Source organism: Ursus americanus, chromosome 34, assembly GCF_024610735.1.
Source record: "Ursus americanus isolate L20-20 chromosome 34, mUrsAme1.1.p, whole genome shotgun sequence".
Taxonomy (NCBI): Eukaryota; Metazoa; Chordata; class Mammalia; order Carnivora; family Ursidae; genus Ursus; species Ursus americanus.
Genome location: NC_142160.1, coordinates 13901276 through 13927291, shown reverse-complemented (window position 1 = coordinate 13927291; position 26016 = coordinate 13901276). Strand labels below are relative to the sequence as shown.

The window sequence follows — 26016 nt, the reverse complement described above, 5'->3', positions numbered from 1 at the left end:
CCGTTTTATAAGACTAACATTAAACTTTAATTTTTCCTTTTAGATTACAAAAAATAAGTACACAGCAAAATATTATTCAAATAATTCCACAAGACCACATTACTTCTGAGACCGATTGTCGTCCAACAGGCAGGCAGATACATAATGACATATTTAAAAGTATCCGGTCCTCATCGATGAACCCAAGTCCAAAATAAGTTTATGAAATGCACAGTTGCAATGTCAATTCTAATGAGATCAAATTAAAGGCTTTTCAAAAAAAAATTGGATCTGTATAGAAATAAGAGATGTGAAATAGTTTATTGTTGTTTTTGCTTAATTTGGCTTCTCTTATTGGACAGAAAGCCATATGAAACATTCTCTCTTTTCTCTGGTAAAATACCACTAGTCTTGGACTGGGACCATTTACATAATCATCATGAAAACTGCTAACCTAAAATAGTATTTCCTTGAACACTTAAGGGACAATTATTTGACAAAAATTGACACTGCTGGAATTAGTGTTCGTGTGTGCTCCCCAAAGAATCTTATTTTTTTAATGGAAAACTGGTAATAATAGGTAGAGTTCCATTTAAATATTCACTGGAGCCTGTATCTAAAACTAGGTGCTTTATTATAACACAAATAGAAGATGAACCTCTCCTCACACCATTTAAAAATATCCTTTCTTTATACACAACTGTAAAAAAAGGTGTAAAGGTAGTACTTACCTCAATAGATGGAGTGAGGACAGAGGACTGCTTGAGAGACTATATATGAAATTCATAGCCAGCACCATAGTAAGCCTTCAATAAATCTTCGGTATTTTTTATGAAGCAATAAAAAAAATAGGCCACGCTTATGAAAGACATAATTGATTCTGCTCTTTTTTAATCCATTTATTGTCATACACTTCTGTTGGTGACATTACCTGCCCCACCATTGTTTCCCAGCAGGGTCCTCGAGGTACATCTGCAGGGTGCACAAAGAAAGGTGGCCCAGTGCTATTTCCAGTGAGTGATGCATTGTAGGCCTTGATCATGTTGGCTTCCCAGAGGGTAATATTGGCCTTTACCAGCTTCTCCTCTTCAATCTAGGATGCAAAGTGGTGAAAGCAAAGATGGAGACAGCACAGATATCAAAGGCGTTTCTAGCAATCTGGAGACTGGGAATTAACAACACTGATGCCAAGAACAATCCAGATACAAGACTTACCTTGTTGTTAATCTCATCCATCAAGGCAAGAATAAATACATACAAGTTGCCTAAAAGTAGAGCAAAAATGCGTCCCAGTAGCCATTTCAGGGCGATGAGGGGATGGTAGTCTTCCAATTCAGCAAATAAGTCAAACAATGTTGGACAGAACATCCCCAGGAGGGACATGACCATGTTCATCTATAGGGAGACACAAGGAATTAACTAAGTTAATGGTATTTAAAAAATAATTGCTTTCTTTTTTTTTTTTTTTAAGATTTTATTTATTTATTTGACAGAGAGAGACAGCCAGTGAGAGAGGGAACACAAGCAGGGGGAGTGGGAGAGGAAGAAGCAGGCTCATAGCGGAGGAGCCTGATGTGGGGCTTGATCCCATAATGCCGGGATCACGCTCTGAGCTGAAGGCAGAGGCTTAACCGCTGTGCCACCCAGGCGCCCCCAAAATAATTGCTTTCTTCCAAGGATTTTGCAAGATTTCAGCTAGATTTCCTTCATCTTTTAGAAGGCTAAAGAAGATTATCTCATGCACTTTTAAAATTTGATTTTAGGGGTGCCTGGGTGGCACAGCGGTTGAGCGTCTGCCTTCGGCTCAGGGCGTGATCCCGGCATTATGGGATCGAGCCCCACATCAGGCTCCTCCACTAGGAGCCTGCTCTTCCTCTCCCACTCCCGCTGCTTGTGTTCCCTCTCTCGCTGGCTGTCTCTATCTCTGTCGAATAAATAAATAAAATTTAAAAAATAAAATAAAATAAAATAAAATTTGATTTTAATAAAACAACAAAGAAAATATTGAACTGCCATTCTCGAGGTGTGCTTGTATATGAGCTTGTGTATATGCCAGTGATAATAGCCTGTTTTCTAGTATAATGAGGGAAGTAATTTACATCACTCTCTCTCCAAAGAACACATATTGTTCTACATGGGAACTGATTCTGATATGGTGATACACTTTGCAACAAGATTTCCAAAGGAAAAGGAAAATGATCTGCTTGAGGAATGAGGTCCAAACTGGAAATGCTAATTTGACAATTACCAACATATGGGCTAGTTCAATCAGTTGGAATAAAGTCCCTAAGTCCCTAAGATGGACTCAGGACTAAACACTGAATTCTGGGGAATACACCCTATTAGGGGCAAAAAAAAAAAAAAAAAAGGAATGGGTTTATCAAAGAAAACAGGACATTCAGAGAAACAAAAGGAGACCACAAGGCATGATGTTATCAAAGCCAAGGTAGGAAAGTTCCAGGAATGAAGGACGGGAGCTGGGAGGGGGGGAGAATATGAAAGGTAGCAAATGTATTGTCCATATCTCCTGTCTGGCACCTTTATAATTATAATGTTAGGCTGAATTAAGTCAGGAGAAAGAATAGAGTGCGTGTACTACTTTTGTGATGGGGAAAAAGCCCCCTTAAATGAAAAAAGATCTTGGGTAGCCCTGGCAAGGCCTTTCTTAAATACCTGGTTCAAACGGTCACCACTAAACATTTCCTATCGCCATTTCTTGATTCTATGTTTTGAATGATTATAACTACCAGACTGTATTGAGAAAATAATTGTCAGTATAGTTTTTCTGATTTTTATTAAGAACATTATATGAGCATGACCAAGAGGAGATAAAAATCAGCATGGCATAATATAAAATCAGCACGATATAATTTCAGCCTAAGGTAAAAACTTGGCAGATCCTGTGCAATCTTTTCTAAGCTAAATTTAAATTCTGTTTCATCAAATGTATAAAGTTATTCATGAATCCCCATTACTACCTTTGTTCACCCTTAGGACTCAGGGTCCCCTAAAATGGGTGTTAAACAGACTCTTACATAGAGTGACCCTTCTACCTAATGAAAATCAACTACCCACCCTTTACTCTGGTTCATTTATACAAAAATATGATCAATATGAACCATGGACCAACGTAGCATGATAATTTTGCCTGTTATAGCAATTATCACAACTATAAGAAGAAACTTTGACAACAAACTTTATAAATGTTTTCAGGTTCTCCTCTGTTTTAAATAAATAAAATCCCTCTACCTAATGACATTTTATAGGTTTCCATGAAATGTCTGTGCTGTTATAGTCTCTTAAATGTATGATCTCCCATCTCTAGTATTACCACTTCTGAAATACCTAGAATGTTTTCCTTTGGAGCCTTTTGTTGTAAATAGGTTGTTATTTTGTCCAAGATATTTCTAGAAAATTCTGTGCTTTTAAGGACTTTCTGAATCTTTTTGGTCTACAAGGCTCTGCAGAAGTTTCAGTGTGGGCAGTCTACACTTCCCCCAGCCTCAATCTATACATACTTTGAAAATGACCAAGTTTAAAATTATGCCACACTATATGCCAGGACGTATTATGAAAGGGAACAGGCCCTAGCAACAACACATAATGATTTCCTTATTCTAAATATCTGCATTTCCTTTTTCTCAATATCTGACCTCCTTCCTCTGACCTGCTTAGTGGGCACATATCCTGAAGACATATCACAATCATATTTAAATCCAGGCAAAGAGCTGGCTTTCCTCATTTGGCTATCTCTTGGAGGGGGAGGAAATAAGGCAAGGGGAGAAGAAAGTGGAAAGTGTGCAGCGAGGCTGGTGGGGAGAAACAGAGAGAATCCCAGACTTGCCGACAGTGGAGGAGATAATCTGAATGTTTCCCGTGAGATAAACATAGGAACCAAAGATTCTAACATTGCTGCTTCAAAGAATTCGGACAACAATTGGATCTTTCAGTGACAGACACAGAATCTACAGAGAAAGAAACATAGAATCATGGAAGGAGTGTTGGCCTTGAAATCAAGATTCCCAGGTTTTAACTCACTCTTCTCCATGATTCTGTGACCTGAACACACCACCCCCTCTCCTGACACTCATCAACCGCATCTGTAAAATATACTGGTTAGAATACATGTGTTCTAATATCGCTTCCAACTGTAGCTTTCCATAAAGTCACAAAATGAAACACAGACAGGCAGTAGAAAGATATGGAAATAAGGCTGGAATACAGTGGAAAATGTGTGACAGGGCAGCATGGGGTAGATAGGTAAAGCATGGACTTATTAAACGTTGCACCATAGAAGCATAACCCACACAATTTCAAATGTCAGGTTCTAAGCACATAAAAAGCATGCAGAGACGAACTTCATTCTTTTCCCACCACCCAAGGGTGTCAGGGTCTTGCTGTGCAAATTCCTGGGATCGCTTCACAGCCCAAAAGATGAGGTATCCACTCCCGCCAAGTGTTAGAAACACGAAGAAGTTAGCAAGAAACCTCAGGAATCTGATCAAGTGAACGTTTTCTTCTACTTGGGCTGCTCTTTCCTCTATGATTGCTTCCTGTACTCAAGCAAAACAGAAAAAAAAATGTATCTGAGCTACAAAAACTGTCATACACTCAGAAAATATTTTTTCAAACATCCAATGAGGAATGAAAATGTACACTCTATCTGGGATTCTGCAAACCAGGTGGATATCAGCAGCAAGTGAGAACGAGTGAAAGAAGGGAGAATTCTTACAAACTCTGATTGATCTAATACTAGGACAATCTCCTTTCTAAATTCTCCTCTGATAAAGTCTTTTTTTTTTGAAGCTACAAAATAATACCTAAGAGTCATTTTAAATATTGAGCTAGCTTATTCCTGTAAATAATTAGTCATCATTGTTCTATTATTTAGACTATCTGATTTCTGATTACTAATGGTCTCCTGTTTCAAGCCAATGGCAGTATTTTTATTACCAAATTTAGAGAAGAAATCGTGCTGTCATGGGTCATCAGATATTTTCCAATCACAGTCAGAACCCTGCCCGGATCCTGGTAGGCAGAAATGATGAATTAATCTTTCTTTTAATTGTCAGGATACTTTGCTAGCTAAGCCGTATGTTATGGCTCCAATTTTAGTCTTAGAAATCCAAAGGTACAGCTCTGGAAGGTGATGTTGTTTACCTTAAAGTTCATGGTGATAGAATTGAATTTGTTGTCTGCTGTTTCCGGATTGCCAATCAGGTAGTCCCAGCTGGTGAATACCTTCCAGCTGAAGTTGAATGTGTTGTCATCACCACCCCCATCGTCCCCAATATTTTTGGTCATCCTGTAAAAACACGGAGTTTAATCCAGCCCCCCAGATACACAAAGAAAGGGAGAGTGTGGTGAGTAGCAAAATAGTACAATTATAAGTAGCCTGGAGAAGCAATATCCTGAAAGCATGTATTTTCAAAACAGTTTCAAAAAAGTTTGCTCTTATGACCAGAAAATAAAAGTTTATCTTTAAATTTGGTTTTGTTTTAATTTTTTAAACTGTTCATTTTTCCAGGCCATTCAAGATGAAAAGACTATGAAGTATTGATGATTTTAACAATTAAACAGATCCTATAAAAATACATATTTTTTATTTGTTTTCCTAAACTGTTGTCTCAGCATCATATCCTTGATTCTTAGCCTTTTGTGGGATAAGGCTCTCTTTAGTAATCTGACGAAAACCCATGGGCCCCTCCCCAGGGAAAAAAATATGTGTACACCCTTAAACTGTTCTAGGCAGTTTTAGCTCATTTCCAGATCCCCCCACAGCTAGACATGAACTAACCCAGGGCAGGTCAGGAAACTCCTGCATAGATCCAACTCCCCCAAAAATCTCTTCCCAAAGAACAGACTGAATGCAGGGAATTTCTCCATACTCCACAACTCTTGAACAAAAATCAGAATTTTTATACAACCTTTGCCAACTGGTTACATGTATTTTAATCTACATATTTTAATATATATAAATCACAGATTAGAATATATATGTATATGTGTGTGTGTGTGTGTGTATACACACACATATATTTTTTTTTTTTTGCTTGGAGAGCTTAAAATGCATTTACTTACAATTTATTTCAGTGGTTAGAGATCTATATTCCACTTACTCCACTTTCTTTCTTTTCCCCTTATCACTATAAATAGCAAAATTAAAATTTCATATGATACATATTATAAAGTGATCCCACAAGGTTTTGGTTGTTCGAATATTATAGTGATACGGAACCAAAAAGGAAAGAAGCACCATGCCATAAAGCTGACATTATAGGTCGGCAGGCATCTCTGAGGTGGCCTACCTCCCCTACTATTAGCTCCTTATAGAGGTTTATATATTTTAAACAGGTTAATGGGTTATGAAAAATCACCAAAAATAATTATCCCTTACATCAGTCTATCACTTTACCCTTTGAAATGGTGTTTACCTGTATCACCACATTTACCCCTAATCAACAACTGAGCAAACGGTCAAGGTAGTTAATATTATTCTCTTTTTACGGATGGGGAAGCTAAGGGTCAGCATTATGAAGTGATTTGCTGGACACTTTCCAGGAGTTAACCACGGAGGTAGGTCAAGGGCTTAGGCTCCCTGACTTCACTCTGGTGCCCAAGCTAGGACTGCATGAGATATGTTGAATCACATGAAATGCCTTTTTGTAGGTCAAAAGGGGTTGAAATCAAAGATTCCCACTGGTTTAACTGAGGGAGAAAATTACTTATTTGATCCATATACCACCATCCATTTCTGCACTGTCACTGGGCAAAGGGCAGGGCTTCACGTCAAAATAGATGCTTGACAGATTCAAGTTCTGAATGGAGCTTCCCTGGCAAAATTGCGTGGCTGTGCACAGCCATCCAGATAAGGGAGCATGAGCTGGGCGAGCAAGTCAGGAACACCCAGCATGTGGGAATCACGAGAAAGAGAGGGAAATGCTAAAAGAAGGAAGGAAAGACAGACTGTGGGATATTAGCACATTTTTGTTCAGAGACAGCCCTGATACCTATTAAACGTTCCATGGGCAGCTCTAGCCCTTGCTCGTAGAGGGGGAAAAAACGCACAGACCTATGAAAATTCTTCCTTTTTCAGGGAAGCAACCTTGCAACTACGGCTTCTATGAGAAGCAACCACTGCATATCATTTGCTTTGCTGGGAGGCTGTAGAAAACAACTGTTGCATTCATGCCTTTGCCTCGACTTCTTGACTTGGACCCCAAGTTTACATCTCTGCATACACACTGGGGTTATCTGATCATTTTATGGATGCATCTGAAGGTTTTTAATTATTCGAATAAGTGCCTCCATAAATCCTAAGCCAACAGGGTCGCTGTAATGTAGCCTCTGCTAAAATGAAGGTCAGGAAGAGGAAGGGGATTGAAAGGGAGGTAGGAAGCAACGCTCTATCTAGAAGCTCACAGGATAAGCCCACTACACAAGGGGAAAAAAAATTTAGCAAAGGGCTATACTATACTAAATAGCACGTATTACATTCTTGAGAAAAAAGAAACTGCAGCAAATATTTGGCTGCAAAGGATAACACATAATACAAGGATAACATATATATAATGTGAATATACATACATATATGTATGCATATAATGTGAATATATATATAGATGGTTAAAAGACCACAAACAGCATAGCATTGGGAATGTGCTAATGCTTTACCAGGTAGACAGACCGATACCTTATCTTTAGGATCTCTGATTACACTTGGACGGGTAGATGAATATTGTGGATGTGGGGTCTACGTGAAGGCTTTTCCCAGTACTGAAAGGACTGGAAAACTACATATGACAGTGTCCTCTGGTGGAACCAGTCAGTTTGGCAGAGACAAGGCACAAAGCTTGTCATAGACCGTTCCAAAGAGCTCCTGCTTGGGGTGACCTGGACCCTCAGGCAGGACCCTTCTTTCCTGCAATGAAGCAAAAGACCAATTCACCTTGTTCGTGGTCCAGTAAAAGGGTCCACTGATGGAGGTCTCTCAAGGCTTCTACGCTAGCTCAGAGAATTGGCTCACGGCTCACAGAGATTACTCACAGCCCCAGATGCAGGTTTCTGCCGTGTCTTTAAACAGGTTGTAACATATACATTTCAGGCAGGTGGGAAAATGAACTGCAACTTCACCAGTTCTCTGATCAAGTTCTTCTCCATGTTCTAATAAATGTTCTTCCAGACAGACCATGACTACTACAGTTGATCGTGACAGTCTCACTGGGGGCCATTCGTTTTCGCTGTCTTATGCGGCTGACTTTTTTTTGGTTGAGTGAGTACTCTGGTTCTGTTTTGTTTTTTTAATGAGCAGAGAATAACAGATTCTGTCTATAGAACTGATCCTGCAACTCACAAACTTCTCTGCACACAAAAAGGAGGGCCAGCAGCCATTTCCCTGTCTTGTTTGCAACGTGGATTCACGTCTTGAAGTTCAAAAAGGCCTATCTTCAAAATCTGCTTAAACACAGGGTAGGAGTGCAACCTAGTGAGATGATCCAAAGGCCTGAGTTTGTGTTCAACCCTTTTGTTTGGGGAATGTCATAGTCTAACATAGTGTCAGTATTAAAACTACCTTTTATCTCTTACAGACTCAGTATCCTCCAAATATATAATAAATATTATATTCAATTCTTAAATTAATTACACTATTTGATTCCAGAAATCATGGCTCGCTTCCCAAGAGACCAATGAAACTTACGCTTTAAGGACAACCAGAAAGCTGTATCCAATGCTCATGATCCCCACCAGAAAATAGGAGAGCGGCAGCCTGAAATTCATCCAGCCAATTGTTCGTTTATTGTCATAATAGCCATAAAAGAGGATGGAATATTGCGCCAAGCCCTAAAATCCAACAACAAAGCCACTTAGCAGATGCTATGAAGAGCAACTCAAAGAAAAAAAGATAGATTTTTAAGAGAAACAACAAAATGGCATTAATTTTCAAACTTGGGAGTTGAGTCCTATTGTTTTTGCTTCGTAGAGCAAATGTTTCAGCTGCCACATTGATTGGCAGCCTCTCAGTTACTCGAAATTCAGGGACTTCTAAATAGGCCAAATTTTTAACCAAATATAGGCTTGCTCAGCTGTGGAACCATCACCGTGAAATGCCCATTGATTGAAACATCAAAACACACTTCATGGTGTCATTAGATTTACAATTTTAAGAGCTTGCTTCACATTCGGGGAGGATCTGAAATGTGCTTCCTCAAGGTGTCATGGCAAGTTTCCATTTCCAGTCACCTGAGCCACACTTAGATTGTTTCTCCTCAAACCACAGAGACCGTGTCTCAGCTCACATTGAGCAAAGGTGAATAGCAGGTGAGAGGTCATGGGAACTGATCTGCATAACCTTGTACACATCAAGACTACTAGAGCATTCTTCCAGAGCAAGCATGTTTATTCATGCAATTACATGCTTTTTCCTTAAAATTATCTGCCAGATAATTAGAACCACCATCTCCCAAAGCGACCTGAGTAACCCTCTTGACACGGTGAACACCGGCATATTCTCATGCTCTTTCCTCCATCATGGTCTTCATCTTTCTCTCCTTGAATTCACTGTTTTTCACTCTCAGCTTTTAAGCATGTTTCTATGTTACTACAGTTCCACTACCCCAGCTTCCCTCTGACTTCATCTCTCTGGCAATAACTTGAAATTACTGTTTTGTGAAGTGAGACAATAATAACTTGCCAATGCAAGGCTTCCTCTGGAGATCAAGTGAGTCACCCTTGAATCTTAGAAAGTGCAACTGGCTACCTTTAACATCATTTATACACAGCCAGGGACTTTAAGGCCCACTACTAAAGAAGTGGGGAGACAGGGGAAGAGGGAGAGGAGAAAATCCCTGGGATGCTAATTCCCAAAGGAAGATTTAAGAGGAGAAATTTAGAAAATTGCCTTAAACGGAGATCATGCCTAGCTCAAAACAGAGGATCTGGAATAATTACTGCTTATGAAATTTGCAGCAAGTTTATGTTTTAATACTGTGTAAGAATTAACAGGAAAAATCTCAGAAGAAAGAAAGACAATCTCAGAAGAGCTCATGAGCTTCGAGTAAGGTCAGGATGGAATGAGGGGGATGTAGGTCAAAACTGAAGTGCTTCCCCACACCATACCTGCCTTTGTCCGCATTTTTTTTCAACTCAAGAAAAAAGAAATCATACCCAAAAGAAAAATCTGGGGCTAATGAACTAGTAGAAACCTCACACTGGGGAAGCACATGGCTTCCATCTCATGCCCCAAATAAGAAACCACATAGAGAGGGATTGGTCAACTGCCCAAGACCAAGAAGTCATCCCAGGAGAATAATCACTGGAAGGATCTCCCTCACCCAGTTCAATGACATCTTCTTGTTTCACATTCATCTAGTTAAGAACTCTGTTTCCTCTCAGCTACTTTAAATCCAATCTCCTTCTACCCTGTCCTGAACCCTCAGGCTGGCTTTCCTGTCCCAGGGCAACAATAACAGAGCCTGGTAAGTACAGTCACTTATCTCTTGTCTAGTTTAAAGATATCCTAAAGTGTTTATTTTTTTCCCCATGAGTACAACACACATCATTTTCCAAACTCCTCTATTTTTCCCTGCAAACGACCCTTACCTCATTTCCTTGCCACTATCCTCGTGCTTGGTGATAATGCAATAACATCAATTAATACATTTTGTTGAGCATTTAGCATTTGCCAAACACGTTCCCTCATCTCACAGAATCCTTATTAGAACCCTCTGAAGTTGCTCCTGTTAGGGGCAATGGGTTTTCCTCCACTCTTGGTGTTGCCTTCCATGAAGGTATGACCCATAAATGCAACAGTCTCAGCTTCTCCCCACTTCCTCATGCTGTCCCCTCATGCTAATCTGATAGTAGAGCATGGAGGAAGAAATGGGGATGACGCAGGCCACCTCTCTTCCCCATCCTGAGACAGCACACACTGTGCCCTACCCCTGGAGGGAGCATGCTGTCCTGGGCTGGGGCTGCTGCATGGAAAGTTTTGGCTGTGAAGCTCACTTGCCCTTAGAAAGATGCCACAGTCTTTCATATCAGCTTTAACAATAATAAAGGTGACGTGTTGACCTCCATCTGTTGAGCGCTTTGTCTCATTTCTGGTTAGCTCACAACCTGGTTAAACAAGGTAGGGGGTGTTATCTACCATGATTCTCCCACCCAGCAAAGACTCAATAGCCCTATTCCTACTTTGCACATGAAGAAACTGATCTTTAGAGAGGTTAAGTAACTTGTGCATGCTCACATAGCTAGCAAATAACAGTCTGAACTTGAACTGGGTCTGTCTGATTCAAATCCATATACTTCACAACTCTATAAACTCTACTGTTTCTCCCATGCTTTGCCTTCCACCCCTTGCATCATGCCAATGCCACTGCTTCCCAGTGAAACAAAGACACAAGAAATCCTACAAACCCAGCTGGGCCTTTTGACCTACACCCCTGGATTGATCCATGATGGTGCCAGGACCTCTTGAGAAGGACCTGAACATCCCTTCTGAAGATTTCAAAGGGCCACATCTCCACGTATTTAAACATTACAACCTGACATCGTTTTCTAGTTCATAATGGCAACACTGGGATTAAAGGACACCTCCAAAACAATATGAAAGGAGAAAGTAGATAGATAACAAGCATCTGGCGAGCTTGTTAGGTTAACACAATAGCTAGTGGGCCAGCTGGCTCATCTGGGGTGTGTACCATTCAATGGCTGGCACTTCATAAATATTAGATGGCCACCCAAAGGGATAAGGTTCATTTTTTGGGGAATCCTGATTATTTCACAAAGAGTTCTTCAGTTTGCCTATTACTACACGTGCAGTCAGGCATGCAAATAAAAGAGGCACTATTGAAGAACACAATTTTAAAAAGCTTTATCCAATCCATCTTAGTAGCATATTGTAGGGTGACGTGAAACAGCCCTCCCCTTCCACCCCGCGGGCCCCCCACACTCCACACATCTTTCCCTTTCCCTTAAAACTCCAACAGCAGACATCTGGAAGTGACTAAAATAGCAATGACTCCTAGCCTAGCCAAAGTTCTATTCAGTTTCCATGTCAGCGCGCACGGCTTCCCCTGTGGGAGCACTCTCCCACCCCAAAATCTGTGACAGAGAAGCCGCAGTCAGAGCCAAGTTTCAAAATGAGCATGAAACACTCCCGTCCAACTCTGGGTTCCATGCTTGCGCGTTGTCTATTAAGATTCTAATTTCTGGTTGAGTGCTGCAGCTGGTCTAGTTCATAGTCACCGACACGCTTCCCCAAGAAAGTGAATGTTCTGATGAAGTCGCTAGGAATCAACTCGTGTATTTGTTTATCTAACTTTTTATTGAGAATTGACTATTTGCCAAACATGATACATAGATGGAGTAAGATACTGGATGGCAGAGGCCCCTAAAAATGTTCTGCGTGTAAAATGTCCTCTTCATGAGTATCTGTCACCTGAAATTATATTGGAACCCCACCCTTTTGGCGTTTCTCATCACGGCAAATAAACAGTCACTGTGAAACATGGCATTCCATTCCCAGGATGGTAAATGAGTTTCAGCATCCTTAGCAACTCTTTTCAGTTTGTAGTAACCACCAGACCAATGTTTTGTATGTACATTAAAAAAAAAAAAAAAAATCTTGAGGTCAAAACTGGTTGGAAAAGAAGATATAATTTCTCACCAGGCCTGCTGAGGGCATGTGAAGGGAGAGTGGCACCACGCCGTGGGGTATGTTCCTACCCAGTCATTTAAACCTTAGCATTAAAGAAAGTTGCAAGTATGGATGAAACATAGGACATGACATCACTTAATATCTGATAAAACACGGAGTGAGAAGGCTAACAACACCCAACACAAACCTCAACTAACTTCACAAGGATGGCAGTCAGCCTGACACCTAGGTGGGGGTGCCGAGATTCAGCCCGCGGACGCCTTCTTTCTCTCTGCCCAGACTTGCCAAGCTTCCACTTCATGCTTTGCTCACCTCCCTTTGCCTTTCTTTTTTGCTACAACCCAGATCTGGGAGTATGAAACTGACACTCTATGGCTCTTAGCTAGGAAGCATGTAGATTACAAAGAGGAAGCTCTTAGCTGGGAAGCATGTAGATTACAAAGAGGAAGCTCTTAGCTGGGAAGCATGTAGATTACAAAGAGGAAGCTCTTAGCTGGGGAACATGTATATTACTAAGAGGAAGCTCTTAGCTAGGAAGCATGTAGATTACAAAGAGGAAGCTCTTAGCTGGGAAGCATGTAGATTACAAAGAGGAAGCTCTTAGCTGGGGAACATGTATATTACTAAGAGGAAGGCTCTTAACTGGGAAGCATGTAGATTACAAAGAGGAAGCTCTTAGCTGGGGAACATGTATATTACTAAGAGGAAGGCTCTTACCTGGGAAGCATGTAGATTACAAAGAGGAAGCTGGACTGAGCCTTTGCAGAACTTCTAGTTTTCTATAGTTGGAATTAAGTCTCTGTCTGCAGGACTATAGTCCTGAATTCCTGCCCTCAAAAAGCTGTGAAGTAGACAGCTGGTTTTAGTGTCCATCCATAGATCAGATCCCTCATCTCTCTGCCTCTTTCCCAGAGAACTCACATTGCTGGTGCCCTGTTCCCCTTTCTGGCTTGTGGATACCATGCTCTCCCTGTCAGGGCTCCCTCTTCTTCTTTTCTTATCCTTCCAAGAAATAGGCATTTTCATGACTTAAGTACCCATGAATAGACATTTAAGGAAAGAAATGTTTATTAAGCTTCCACCACATGCCAGGCAATGTGCCAGTGCTTTACACACACAACCTCACTTACTTTTTAATACCAGCCTGCTAGTTAGGTATTAATACTACTATCTTATACATGACAGTTAAGAGGCTCAGAGTGGTTGTCTTAGTATCTCACAGGTAGTACACGGCAGGATTCAGACTCAGGTCTGTCTAAATCTCATGACAGAGTTCTCTTCACTATGCGACACTGCATTTTAAACTATGCTAACTTCTGTAAAAAGCATTTCTGTTTGTCTTTTCTGTGCCGTGGTCCACAACTGACACTAATGTTTGGAATTCTAGATACTATGCCCAGTGCCCAAAACACGCCTTATTTCACTTGGCTATCCCACAGAAACCTTGAACTCAAGAAGTTCCCCCAAACCTGCTTCTTCCTCCTCTCTCAGAGAACGATACCACCAACCTATCTGTCACCTCTGTCAGAAACCTGGATATTTCATTATCTTCCTGTTTTGCGGGTAAGTCACATGCAGTTACTAGTTGAATCCTGTCGTTTCTGCCTCATGATCATATGTGACACTGATCCCTTCTCTGTACACCACTGCCATTCACAGGCCTCTCTTTCTCATCTTCCACCAAGTCCGACCAAGTCCATCTCATATTCACAAAGAACCTTCTAAAGGGTAAGTGACCACATTTCCATCCTACTTCAAAACTCTTTGTGCTCTCCACTGCCTATAAAGTCTGATTCCTTAGCAAAATGAATGAAACTGTCCTCCTCGATTGGATCCCTTTTTTTTGTATGACACACTCATCTTTAAGTATGCCACTCTCTCCCTAAACATCAGCTTTGCTGAATCACTCAGGGGTATTGAGTGCATGACCCCATTTCCTGCCTCTATGCCTTGGTGCATGCGGGTTCCTCTGCTTGGAATGCTGTTCCCAGCTATCCTCCCCATTTCAGAGCCTAGTTTATTCCTACTCTTCCTTTAAAACCAGTTCAAACTACCTCTGTAAAGCCTTCACTGACCTCTAGACTAGAGCTACCTGTTATGGGGAAATGGTCATCTCCTTCAGATGCACAGAGCTCCATCTCATGAAGTACTCCCCAGGCCCCCATTATCCCTCTCCTCACTCCATCCGAGGGAAGGTAGAGTGACTTCTCGGATCCATATTTTTGGAATGAATTAGCTGTACTTGCCTAGCCCAAATATAACTTTCTTCTTGTAGGAAATAAGCTTTCCCAGGATAAGATGGACTAATTTAGAGTCCCATATTAGCAGGGCCATTTGGCTAAGAGTCTCAGATTAGTTCTCCCATTTGGCCCCCAGTAGTAATGAATGAAGTTTTGGTGCCCATCTGCCTCCCCTTGCAAACAAATTATTCAGAACTCAGGTGGAAAATAGAGTTATTGCTTTACTGGGTCCTCTCAGGTCTCCAGTAAATGGAACTCCAGTAAAGTGTCACCCAGAACCCTCCCTCCCTTATGCCTCCATGTGCCTAGGACATGTATCTGTTAGCTTGAGATTGTCACATCATACGGCAATTGTTTGTTTGCACATCCAAGTAAACCAAAAGGTCCCTGTGGGCAGGGAAAATATATTAGTTATCTTTGTATTCCCAGCATCTCACATTCAATTTATGCTTGCAGAATGACTGAATGAACAGAAAAATTGCTTCTGGTGGTCATTAACAATCTTCAGTGAGATTAAGCTCTTTCAAATTATCATCTAAACCACCTTTTTCTGTTTTTCTTCTCTCTGTTACCCACTTTAATAAAAGAAAGTAAATCATTCAGACAGTAACATGATGATAACAATCTTATGTTGGGATTTAATGAATCAAAACACCAAGAAAGTGTCTGAGAGACACTAACGCTGCCAAAACTCCTTAATTTTTTCTGTCTAATGGCCTAAAACTCTCAGAAAATAAAAATTCTCAGTGCTATAAAATGAGCTTCTACATATAGTTTCTTCCTAAATGGGAAAAATGGTCTTTTGTTTCACAAGATGGACATTAAAAGCATTACATTATGGGATTTTGTTGTTCAATTGACTTCTGGTCTCCTAAATCTGCCTACTAGTTCTTTAAATTAATGAAAAATGAAGCATCATAAATTCATATATGAAGAGAGATGTATCTGGTTATATGAATACAGCCTGTACTGGGAATTACCTTACCTTACTTTATCTATTTTAAAAGGAGTTTTTGAACAAATGAAAATACAAAAAAAAAAAAAAGTAGGGAAAACAAACTATCTGAAAAAAATGAAGTTCGGAAAATTTCCATCCTATATGAGCAGCATATATTTTATTTCAAACATTTAAGATCGATGAATGTAATTAATTTCAAGTACAATGTATAAGCAAATAAGATCTATTGGAGATACATGACGCTGGACCATGGGGTAAAGTTTTTACTGAATTGTTTTCAAGTGTTTGTAACTTTAAATAATCTATTTTCACAGCAGACATATCAGACTCCATTTGTTTGGTGCCATTTGTTTCTATAATGGGATAATTTAATAGACTGAGAAGTTCTAATCTGACTTGATGGCTCAGCCTTAATCTATTAGTTTGGCAGCTACTATTTACATATCAGCAAATTCCTACTAGGCAAACTGAGCTCTTCCAAAAAATCTTACTCTCTCCACTTTCTGATATTTATCAACACCTGATACTCTCACGTAATGATGGACTCTTCCTTGGTGTCCTCACATTCAAATTCCTCCTCTCTGTTCCTTTGACCTTTTTAAGTTCCAAGTTTGATAATGCCACACTACTCATCCACCACTTGCCTGAATTACTTTCAACTGTTCTGAGAAAAAATAAATGATCATGGCCTAGATTCTAGAGGGTCCCACACATCTTGATACCCTTCTATCTCTGTAAGGCCATCCACCCCGATGCCACTTCATCTAGTTTCACTAACCTCCAGTCAGTCCCTTGAGTAACGCAACCCTCTTTCATGACAGGTCCTTTGTCTCGCTATCTCATTTTCTAGAATGCCTCTCCCCTCTCTCAAATTGGGAGCTGGTACTGACTCCTCAGAGCCCAATTCAAATCTTACATTCTCAGAAAAAGTTCTGCTCTCTTCTACCTCCTTCTCTTAGGCTGTAAACCGGGTCAGGATCTCTGCTACACGTTCTCTTAATACTGTTCACCTTTCCTCTGTAGCACTTGGCACAGGCACAGTTATGTTTATTTTTGTGATTATTTGATTACTCTACTAAACTTTCAGTTTCTGAGGGCAGAGACCTTACTGGTTTTTGCTCACCTTTGCTTAGCACATGACACACTATTTGGCATCTGGCAAATGCTCAACATAATTGTTCCCTAAATTAACAAAAAGAAGACTTGGTTCTGTGATCACATCCAGAGAGGGGACGCTGTTTTCATGTTGCAAATACAACATCAGGATCACAGGCATCCCAAATTTTGGCAAAAAGAAAGGTCCTCTTTGGTTTGGCCAGGTGCCGCTTGAGGGAGATGGTGAAAACTGGAAGTAGTTGCTGAATTAAAGAAAGCACTGATAGAAATGAAGACCCTAAGGGATCAATGTCCCGAGTCTACAGAATGAAAGAATACCAAGAAAGCTAAAAGAGACCCAGGGATCTCTTCTATCATAAGCTATAGACGTGTATAAAGAAGTCCAGGAGTAGCACATTAAGAGGCCTATGAGTGAGAGCAGAATTGGAGCTGCCTCTGCTTTTAATCAAATTTAATGAGCCTATTAAATCAGAGATACCTGTACTGGACATTGAGGAAGGAAAGCAAACAGGAGAGCCAGGGATGAATAGCCTTAGGTTGCTGCCAATCGTAGGACCACATGCCTGAGCAGCACCCACCCTGTTCGGTGAAATCTTCTAAGGAGTCACACTACACATACAGAGGAGAGGATCCTTACCCCTTCCAACCGTAGGATCTCTATTCCAGGGAGGAGCCCTACATCTGGGTGCACTTGATAATCTACAGGCTTAGCTTTGTCCCCAAGAGGCTTAGCAGTCTGGCTCGGGGTCATACTTTTGCCCTCACCGAGAGATTGTTTATCATCAAGGCATTCAGTCTCTGCTGAGCCAGCCCTGGGTGAGGCTGAGACAATGGTGGGAGCAAAGAGGTTATGTTGGTGTATTTGTAGCTTGTTGCAACCAAGTAAGAGCAGCACAGCATAACAGTAACTGTTCTGATCTAAAGTAGGGGAACCAAGTCACATTTTCAGAGCCAATGGACCCCTAGAGCGGCCATACAGGTGTGCTGCTCAGGAAGCGTTCAGGAGATGGCCTCCAGATGCCACCACTTTGGGTCAACCAGCATGGAGCATAATGTGCTTGTCCTGAGACCACATCCTCCCATGTGGCCCCCAGCCTCCGATCCAGAATGATGAGAAATACTAGAGCCAGTGATACGGGATTTCTCTAATGGACATACTTTGCTTGGAGACTCACCATTAGCCTGGCCAAGACTTTTTCCAGAACTGTACTGCAGACTAAGACTCTTCCTACTCAATCTTACCCCCCTTCTCTCCCTTCACAGGAATCAACCTGGCTTTGCTAACTGGAGACTCTCCCCACCTACTTGTGCTCTCTCTCCCCTTCCTCGTTTGTAGATATTCTCCCCCAAATTATATCCTGCACCTAATATTGTCTTGATGTCCATTTCTTAGGAAACCCAAAATGAAGGATATTTGCCCCGTCAAAGAACAACCCCGTGCACTGTTGGTGGCAATGTAAATTGGTGTAGCCACTACAGAAAATGGTACGGAGGTTCCTCAACAAATTAAAACTAAAAATGCCATATGGTCCAGTAATTCCATGGCTGGGTATTTTTCTGAAGAAAATGAAAAAGTAACTTGAAAAGCTATTTGTACCCCCATGTCATTGCAGCATTATTTACAATAACCAAGATACGGAAGCAACCTAAGTGTCTGTCAACGAGTGAATGGATAAAGAAAACATAGAGAGAGAGAGAGAGAGTGTGTGTGTAATGCAATATTTTTCAGCCATAGAAAGGAAGGAAATCTTGCCATTTGCAACAGTATGGACGGACCCTGGGCATTATGCTAAGCAAAATAAGACAGAGAAAGACAAAGAATGTATAATCTCACTTGTATGTAGAACCTTAGAAAAAGAAACAGAAAAAAACAAGCTCATAGATACAGAGAACAGATGAGTGGTTGCCATAGGCAGGAGGTGGAGGATGGGCACAATGAGTGAAGGAAGTAAAAATGTACAGATTTCCAGCTATAAAACAAACAAGTCATGGGGATGTGGTGTCTGACATGGAGACTGGAGTTACTAATACTGTGTTGCACATTTGAAAATTGCTAACACAGTAAATCTTTAAAGTTCTCATCACAAGAAAAAGAATTCTGTAGCTACATATGTTGATAGATGTTAACCAGTCTTACCGTGGTGATCATTTCACAATATATACAAATATTGAATCATTATGCCGTACACCTGAAATTAATATAATGTACGTCAATTATACCTCAGTAAAAAAGGGGGTACTCTCTGAAACTAAAGATGCATTTGAACTGCTGAAATATCCCCCCAAAAAAGATGTCATTCCATATGTACATCACAAAAATATCTCTTCTAAATGTGGCCAGTACAGTAAGAGATGAAGGAACTTAAGAGAGCTGACATATGTCTGCGAGGAGACACTGTCGCTCTGGAAGATTATTATTTAAAAGAACTGTTGCTGCTGATAGAATCAGGAGTGGAACTGCTGTTTGAAAACATTCAGAATGTCTGTGACAGTTTCCTTTGAGGACAGACTTCAAGGGTGGCACAAGTGGGCAGGGTAGAAGGAATCAGCTGGGGGTATGTTAGAAGTAAATCAACAATGTGACATTAAAATCAGCCCCATTTTACCTTGAATTTCGGTACCTCCTCTAACTACCTGTGCCGTGCTTGGCAAACTGACCAACCCCTCTGAGTTCCAATTTCCCCAACTATAAAAGCATTATTGGGTTGCCTGGGAGGCTCAGTTGGTTAAGTGTCTGCCTTCGGCTCAGGTCATGATCTCGGGGTGCTGGGATTGAGCCCTGCATCAGGCTCCCTGCTCAGTGGGGACCCTGATTCTCCCTCTCTCTATGTCCCTACCCCAGCTTGTGCGCACGCTCTCTCTCTCAAATAAATTAATAAAATCTTTTTAAAAATTAAAAAAATAAAAAGATTATTTTTAAAAAGATTTTATTTATTTATTTGAGAGAGAGCGAGCGGGGGAGGGGGTGAGGTAGGAGCACAGGGAGAGAGACAAGCAGACTCTGTGCTGAGCATGGAGCTCAACGCAGGGCCCATCCTAGGACCCCAAGATCATGACTTCAGCAGAAATCAAGAGTCCGATGCCCAACCAACTTAGCCACCCAGGCACCCCTGTAAAAAGATTATTGATCTTCATCCTGAGGGTTGTTATAAAGATGAAATTTAATGTATGTGCCTACTTAGCACCTGATAGGTGTTAACTCTCCTCTTCTGTCCCTTCTAGGTCTTCACCCCGCCAATATCTATGATGACCGGCAGAAAAGGGGAGGCAAAGTTCACTCACCATTTATCCACATGCAATGTGTAAGATGTTCACAGGCTTGAAAAGTGAGTGCATTTCCCTTTATTCACAACTCTAATCTTTACCCGAATGATCTCACCATCTGATATCAGCTCAAGCTGCTTCCAAATGCCACATCAGCTCCTCCCTCTCTCTCGCTTACAAGAATATCAAAACCGTAATCTTTTTCTCTTTATCATTCATACGTCATTCTTGTGTCTCCAACTATTTGCCAACAAAGACATAATCTTCCTGACCTAAACCTGTTCTTCTAATTCTACTGCTTCAAATAATACCATATCTGCCAATTCAATTCATAGCACACGTATTAGACAATCTCCCTATTTCTTACTATTTTAATAAGATATGTTTTCCTCCAGATTAGTAAGACCCACCAGGAGGTACTCAATAAAAGGATAAAAAAATATGGTGCTTTGTAAACTGTGACGTTGAGAAGCCATAAGACTGACCAACCTGGCATATATCAAATGGCATTTGCCTACTATTAATTAAAGGGAATTTTGATGAGTTATGACATGTGGGGTTTTTTAAAAAGATTTTATTTATTTATTTATTTGAGAGAGAGGGAGAACAAGTGCAAATTGGTGCAGAGGGGGTAGCAGACTCCCCGCTGAGCAAGAGCCCGATGTGGGGCTCGATCCCAACCCTGGGATCATGACCTGAGCCGAAGGCAGACACTTAACCGACTGAGCCACCCAGGAATCCCCAAGTTATGACACATGTTTATAAACGACAGAGCACTGAGCTCCAGAGAGATACTTTAGGGGAGAGGGGTGTCCAGAGGGAAGTCCCAAGTTTCCAACACGAGACTCCACCTCCCCACCTCCACCCCAAAGGTTTTCGGTCCCTTCACATCATATAAGCTCCTCTACCACAAGAGGGCATGTTTGCATCTCTTTCAAGTGTTCTAGAAATCTGTTCTGGCTTCTCTTCACCTACGTCTACATGGAGTTGCTTAGCTAAGCCAGCACATTAACCTTCTTAGATGCAACAAAATAACCTTCTTAGATGCAACAAACTAACCCATGGAGTAGGAAGAGTAACCCACCTTCTTAGATGCAACAAACTAATCAGGCACTTGTTATCTCTGCCTCAGGCCTGAAACATGGCTTTCCTCCTGGCATCTCTGGGCTTTTCGGAAATGTAGAATTCTGTTTTTAAGGATCTCAAGGATATTCAGTTAATGATTTCCTCTGTGATGCCATGATAGATAGAATACTGTGCTGTCCAGTTAGATCATCTTATAATACAGGCCGGGCACTTCTATGAGGTCATTGTTCAGGGGACCAAGTAAAGAACTCGGGCAAGAGTAAATATTGAACCTACCATTCTATTTGAGAAGCTAATTTGCAAATTGTGTGTTTATTATGAAAGGTGAAAATGGGATCTGTTTCAACTCCTTCTCCCCACTGAGATAGCTATGGCATTGAAGGGAGTCAGTCTGTGTTCTGGAAACAGTCAGTGAGAATGCTGTTGGAAATCAGTGCAGCAAAATTACTGAGATGATACAGGGCATGGTAAGAGTACTTGCTTAGGAGCCACTCAATAGCTATAAGACCCTGAACATGCTTCTGTAACTCAAAGTTTCCCTCATTTTATAATGTGAAACATGGGATGGAAGAGCTCTAAAAGCACTCTTATCTCTAAAAATCTCTTATTTTATGATACGTGCCAGATAATTGAGTGGTTACAGTATGCAGAAAAATTAAGAAAAGCTGTAAATGAATAATATCACTTTAATGACTTTCTGATTTTTTCTTGGCCATTTATATTCACTTACTGCTTTAGAATTGTTTTTAGACAGGCCTAGAATTATAAGGGACAATGAGTATCACAGACTACTCTGGCTTCTGTCTTCCTCTGTCCACCTAAAAATAGTATTTCACCAAACTGAACATGAGAGCTATAAAGGGCAGTAATAAAATCCTGATAAGCGCATTTATTGTCCAAACCCTCTCTCCTGGCTTCCTCCTGTATTCACCTGTGAGAGCCTCTGGTTTGCCCCCTTGAGCCACCTTCCTCTTTGTTTTCCTCAGCTGATTAATATCTTTCAAATCCCTAATGGACTTTTTCCCCCAAATTTTTATATCAGTTAGTTGACAAATTTATAAGTGCTTAAACTTCATTAAATATATGTTTGCAAATAAAAAAACCCTTTTGTTCATACTTTCAGTTCTTCTTTTCTCTAGTTTGACTCAAACATCAGAAAATGCCAATGATAGTATTAGTTCTTGTTCTTATTAACCAGACTGGAAGTTTATTACTTTGCTAATCAGAAGAAGACAATAGATATAAAAGCAGTTTCAGGGGAGCATAGTAAAACATTATTTGAAATTTAAAGAGAGGGTGGGGAGGGGGAGAGAGAGAGAGATGGATGGGGAATAATAGAAAGGAGAAATAAAAGATAAGTAAAATCTAACTCAGAGGTCATAGTCTTCGTAAATCCTAGACCTTCCCAGGCAAAATTAACAATCACTAACTCGGGGTTCCCAGGGTCTTTTTCTTTTTTCTATTTTGCTAATGTAGCACATAGCATGTGCTATACTAGTTGACTATCTTCTACTGTCATGAGCGCTTTGAGGTCAAGAATCATGTCACCTTTATCTTTGTAAAACCAGTGCATGTTTATATTCAATAAATAAATGTTGAATTGAAATGACAAGTGAACTGACAGGGATGACTGGAGATTCTAAATGCCACAAAATCGGGGCTGCCACCATGCCTTATGCTTATTCTCTAGCTTGCCTCGCTTACTCAGAGACTGGGAACCTTCCCTAAAGTTTGCGTTTTCTGTAACTGCTCACATAAATTAATTTCTATGGCTCTTATCTCAAGGCTCTACAAATCCTCCCCTTACTCAGTCTTGTCAGTCAATAAGATTCATTAAGTCTCTGTTGGTTGGTTATCATATTAAGGGCTTCAAAGAAGATGTAATAGACATGATCCCCTCTTTAGGAAGCTCACAATTTAGAGGGCTTGAGGGTAGAATTAAAAACATCTGTGAAATATACCTATCAATACTATTAGTTTTTCTCTCCTTTTTTTATTCCCCAGGCTACATAAAATCTTATTCTCATTTACTACTCTCCAAAAATTCCTCGAATTATCAATTCCCCAATCTCTACCTTGCTCCTTTCTTATCCTCCACACTTTCTAACATCTCCGATCTGGTGGCTATTTTAAAAAGAACGTGTGGAACCGAGTAGTTGCCACAGACTTGAATCAGAGTCTGAAATGATTTTTCAATGGGCAAAAATGCGTCTCTGCCATAACAACACTCCCCACCCAGGGCAGCTCAAGGAGTAATACTATTCTCCTACTACAGTTGAGTAATGCTCACACGGGTACCACAATTGAAATGTCCTCATTTTAGTATTATTTAGAAGTTAGAATCTAGTACTGTTTAGTATTTAATATTTAGCTTTATTTATTGAATAGTACTGGCTATTCAGTAATACGAAATAGTTTTGTTCAGGAAACAAAGAGGTTAATACAAAATGTTAAAGCTCTAATTCCCTAAGAATCCTACAAGATTTTTCAAAAAGCACATTTGCAAGCCCTTCCTTTGTTCTGCTCCAAAGCCAGAGATAAAGATATTTGTTTCAACCCTTTGATCTCTGAGTTCACCTTCATTCAGTAGTCTGTATTCCCATTTAATCATGTTATCATATTCTTAAGCCAATCCTTTTTTTTCCTCTCTCTCTTATTTTCCCCTTCCTTCCTTCCTTCCTTCCTTCCTTCCTTCCTTCCTTCCTTCCTTCCTCCCTCCCTCCCTCCCTCCCTCCCTCCCTCCCCCCCTCCTTTCCTTCCTTCCTTCTTTCTTTCCTTCCTTTCTTTCCTATTTTTTTAGCAGGGGGCACGGACATATCTCTTAAGACCTTCAACCAGCCCCAGAAGAAGATGCCATGGGGTTTCAGAGAGTAACCAAAAATCCGTCCTCCTACCAACACAGCTGTGTGGAGACACTTACATTGAAGTCGTACAACACACCAAAGTTTGCTGCAGATGCCTCGTCAGCTCTGGGAACTGTTTTCCTAGGTAAACTGCCATATGGCAAACCCCAGAGGTACTATACAGAGAAGCAAAGAAAGCAGTTAATAATTGGAAACAAAGTCTGAGCCACACATGCGATCACAAATGGTTTTGTTTAAAAGCACTTCATACACATTTTCATGGCGACTCTGTGGGTCTCCACGTGGGGTCCCATTTTCTGGGAATCGACTACTAAATCCAGAGGGAAGAATAAAGGGAGTGCTAAGAACCCTGCATGCTAAGTTCAGTGGACCACCAGCAGCTGGGCAACCACATTGCCCAGAGGCTTGCTGAGAAGCCCCCCTACCCACCACCACCTCCAAACTGGTCCCTTTTAGGGGAGGTCTGGAGAGGAGAAAAGAGGCCTTTGGGGGAACTACAGTGTTCAAAAAAAAAAAAAAAAAACCCTCATACTACCCACATCTTCATATGGGGCTACCTCTAAGGGGTGGGGGTGGCGGGAGATTCTCTCCTTCATGTTAAGGAAGAGAAGACTCAAGTGAATCGCTCATACAATTTGTGGTTGTCAAATAGGAGGAAAGATTGCACCCTGATTATATTTGCTTTACCACTAATTCAGGTTTACTGCCCTGATCTGATGTGACCAGATTCAAAGAGGAGTTATTAGGGGCAGAGCCAGCCAGCGAGGGAGCGGGAATAGGGCTCTAGCAGGTGTCTTGGTGAGAATTGGAAAAAGCAGCCCTCTACACCAGGGCAAGCACACGGCTTGCCAAGCAGATGCTGCTTCTTATGTAACATGAAAACTTTCCTTCCCTGGGGCTGGGGGTGGAGGATGACTGTGGCTGGAAGCCTGGGTGCAGAGCTTGACTGGGCAGGGGCTGGAAGTGAGCCCCTACTCCTACGCTCTACACACTGGCACGGATTTCATGGAAACTTCTTGACTTCTAGGACTGAACGAAGCAGAAGGTGGGTCCTATCCATGCTCTCTCACCCCAAAGTTGGGGGCCACAAAGAACAAAGAAGATTAAGGTCTCAGGCTTGCCCAGGGACACAGGGACTTCGAAACTGAAGGAACGCTGACTGAGGCTGGTGGGAGGAGGCAGGGGCAAAATGGAGCCTTGCTGTGGGGAGGGGACCAGCCCTGGCCTCTGGTGGTTCTGTAAAGCTGGCACCTCCTCCTTTGTTCTTTTGCTGGAGCTGGTAACCATTGCCCAGAAAGCAGGATGCCCCTCGGCATCTAACACGAACCTGTAAGAAAGCATCCAAAGACAATACGCTTCTTCGTTCTAGGAACACATCCCATCAGACACAGATTGGCTCCCTCCACTCTATCAGGCGTTCTGTAATTTCGTACAGGTGGAGCAAACCAGCCACAACCTTTCATTTCCGTGGGGGGGGGGGGGGGCGATGGACGAGCAAGTGCCCCTGATAAAACTCCACAAAGACCCTGAGTCTGACACTAAGGGGCATCCTAATAGTCAATGAAGGAGCTTCAGGGTTCCTTAGAGAGAGGAGCAGAAAGAAAGCTGGGGTTAATTTCAAATCGATGACATGCATTCTGCCACATCGCCTGAAAGTCCTCACTTGAGAGATGATGCTAATGGACTTCCGATCTGGGTCCACTGTCTCCCAGGAGCCAGAGAGCCATAGACCCTCCCGAATTATCTCAGGGATTGTAAAACTAATGGATTAGGTCTCAAAATCTTGGGCCGGAGGTTACAATCATGGCCCTAGACCCAGAACAGCATAAAAAACCTTACTCTGAGCTTTTG

General features: G+C 41.2%; 1 protein-coding gene across 1 annotated transcript in view; it reads right to left on the bottom strand.

Moving 5' to 3' along the window:
* Positions 1–26016, bottom strand: part of TMC1 (transmembrane channel like 1) — a 362945-nt gene that overhangs the window by 36554 nt on the left and 300375 nt on the right. The window contains exons 16-21 of the mRNA XM_087858826.1: positions 24222–24320; positions 8678–8820; positions 5140–5284; positions 4338–4532; positions 1195–1374; positions 911–1072 (exon numbers count right to left, since the gene is read on the bottom strand). Coding sequence (XP_087714952.1) covers positions 911–1072; positions 1195–1374; positions 4338–4532; positions 5140–5284; positions 8678–8820; positions 24222–24320 — 924 coding nt within the window. The remainder of the gene's footprint in view (positions 1–910; positions 1073–1194; positions 1375–4337; positions 4533–5139; positions 5285–8677; positions 8821–24221; positions 24321–26016) is intronic.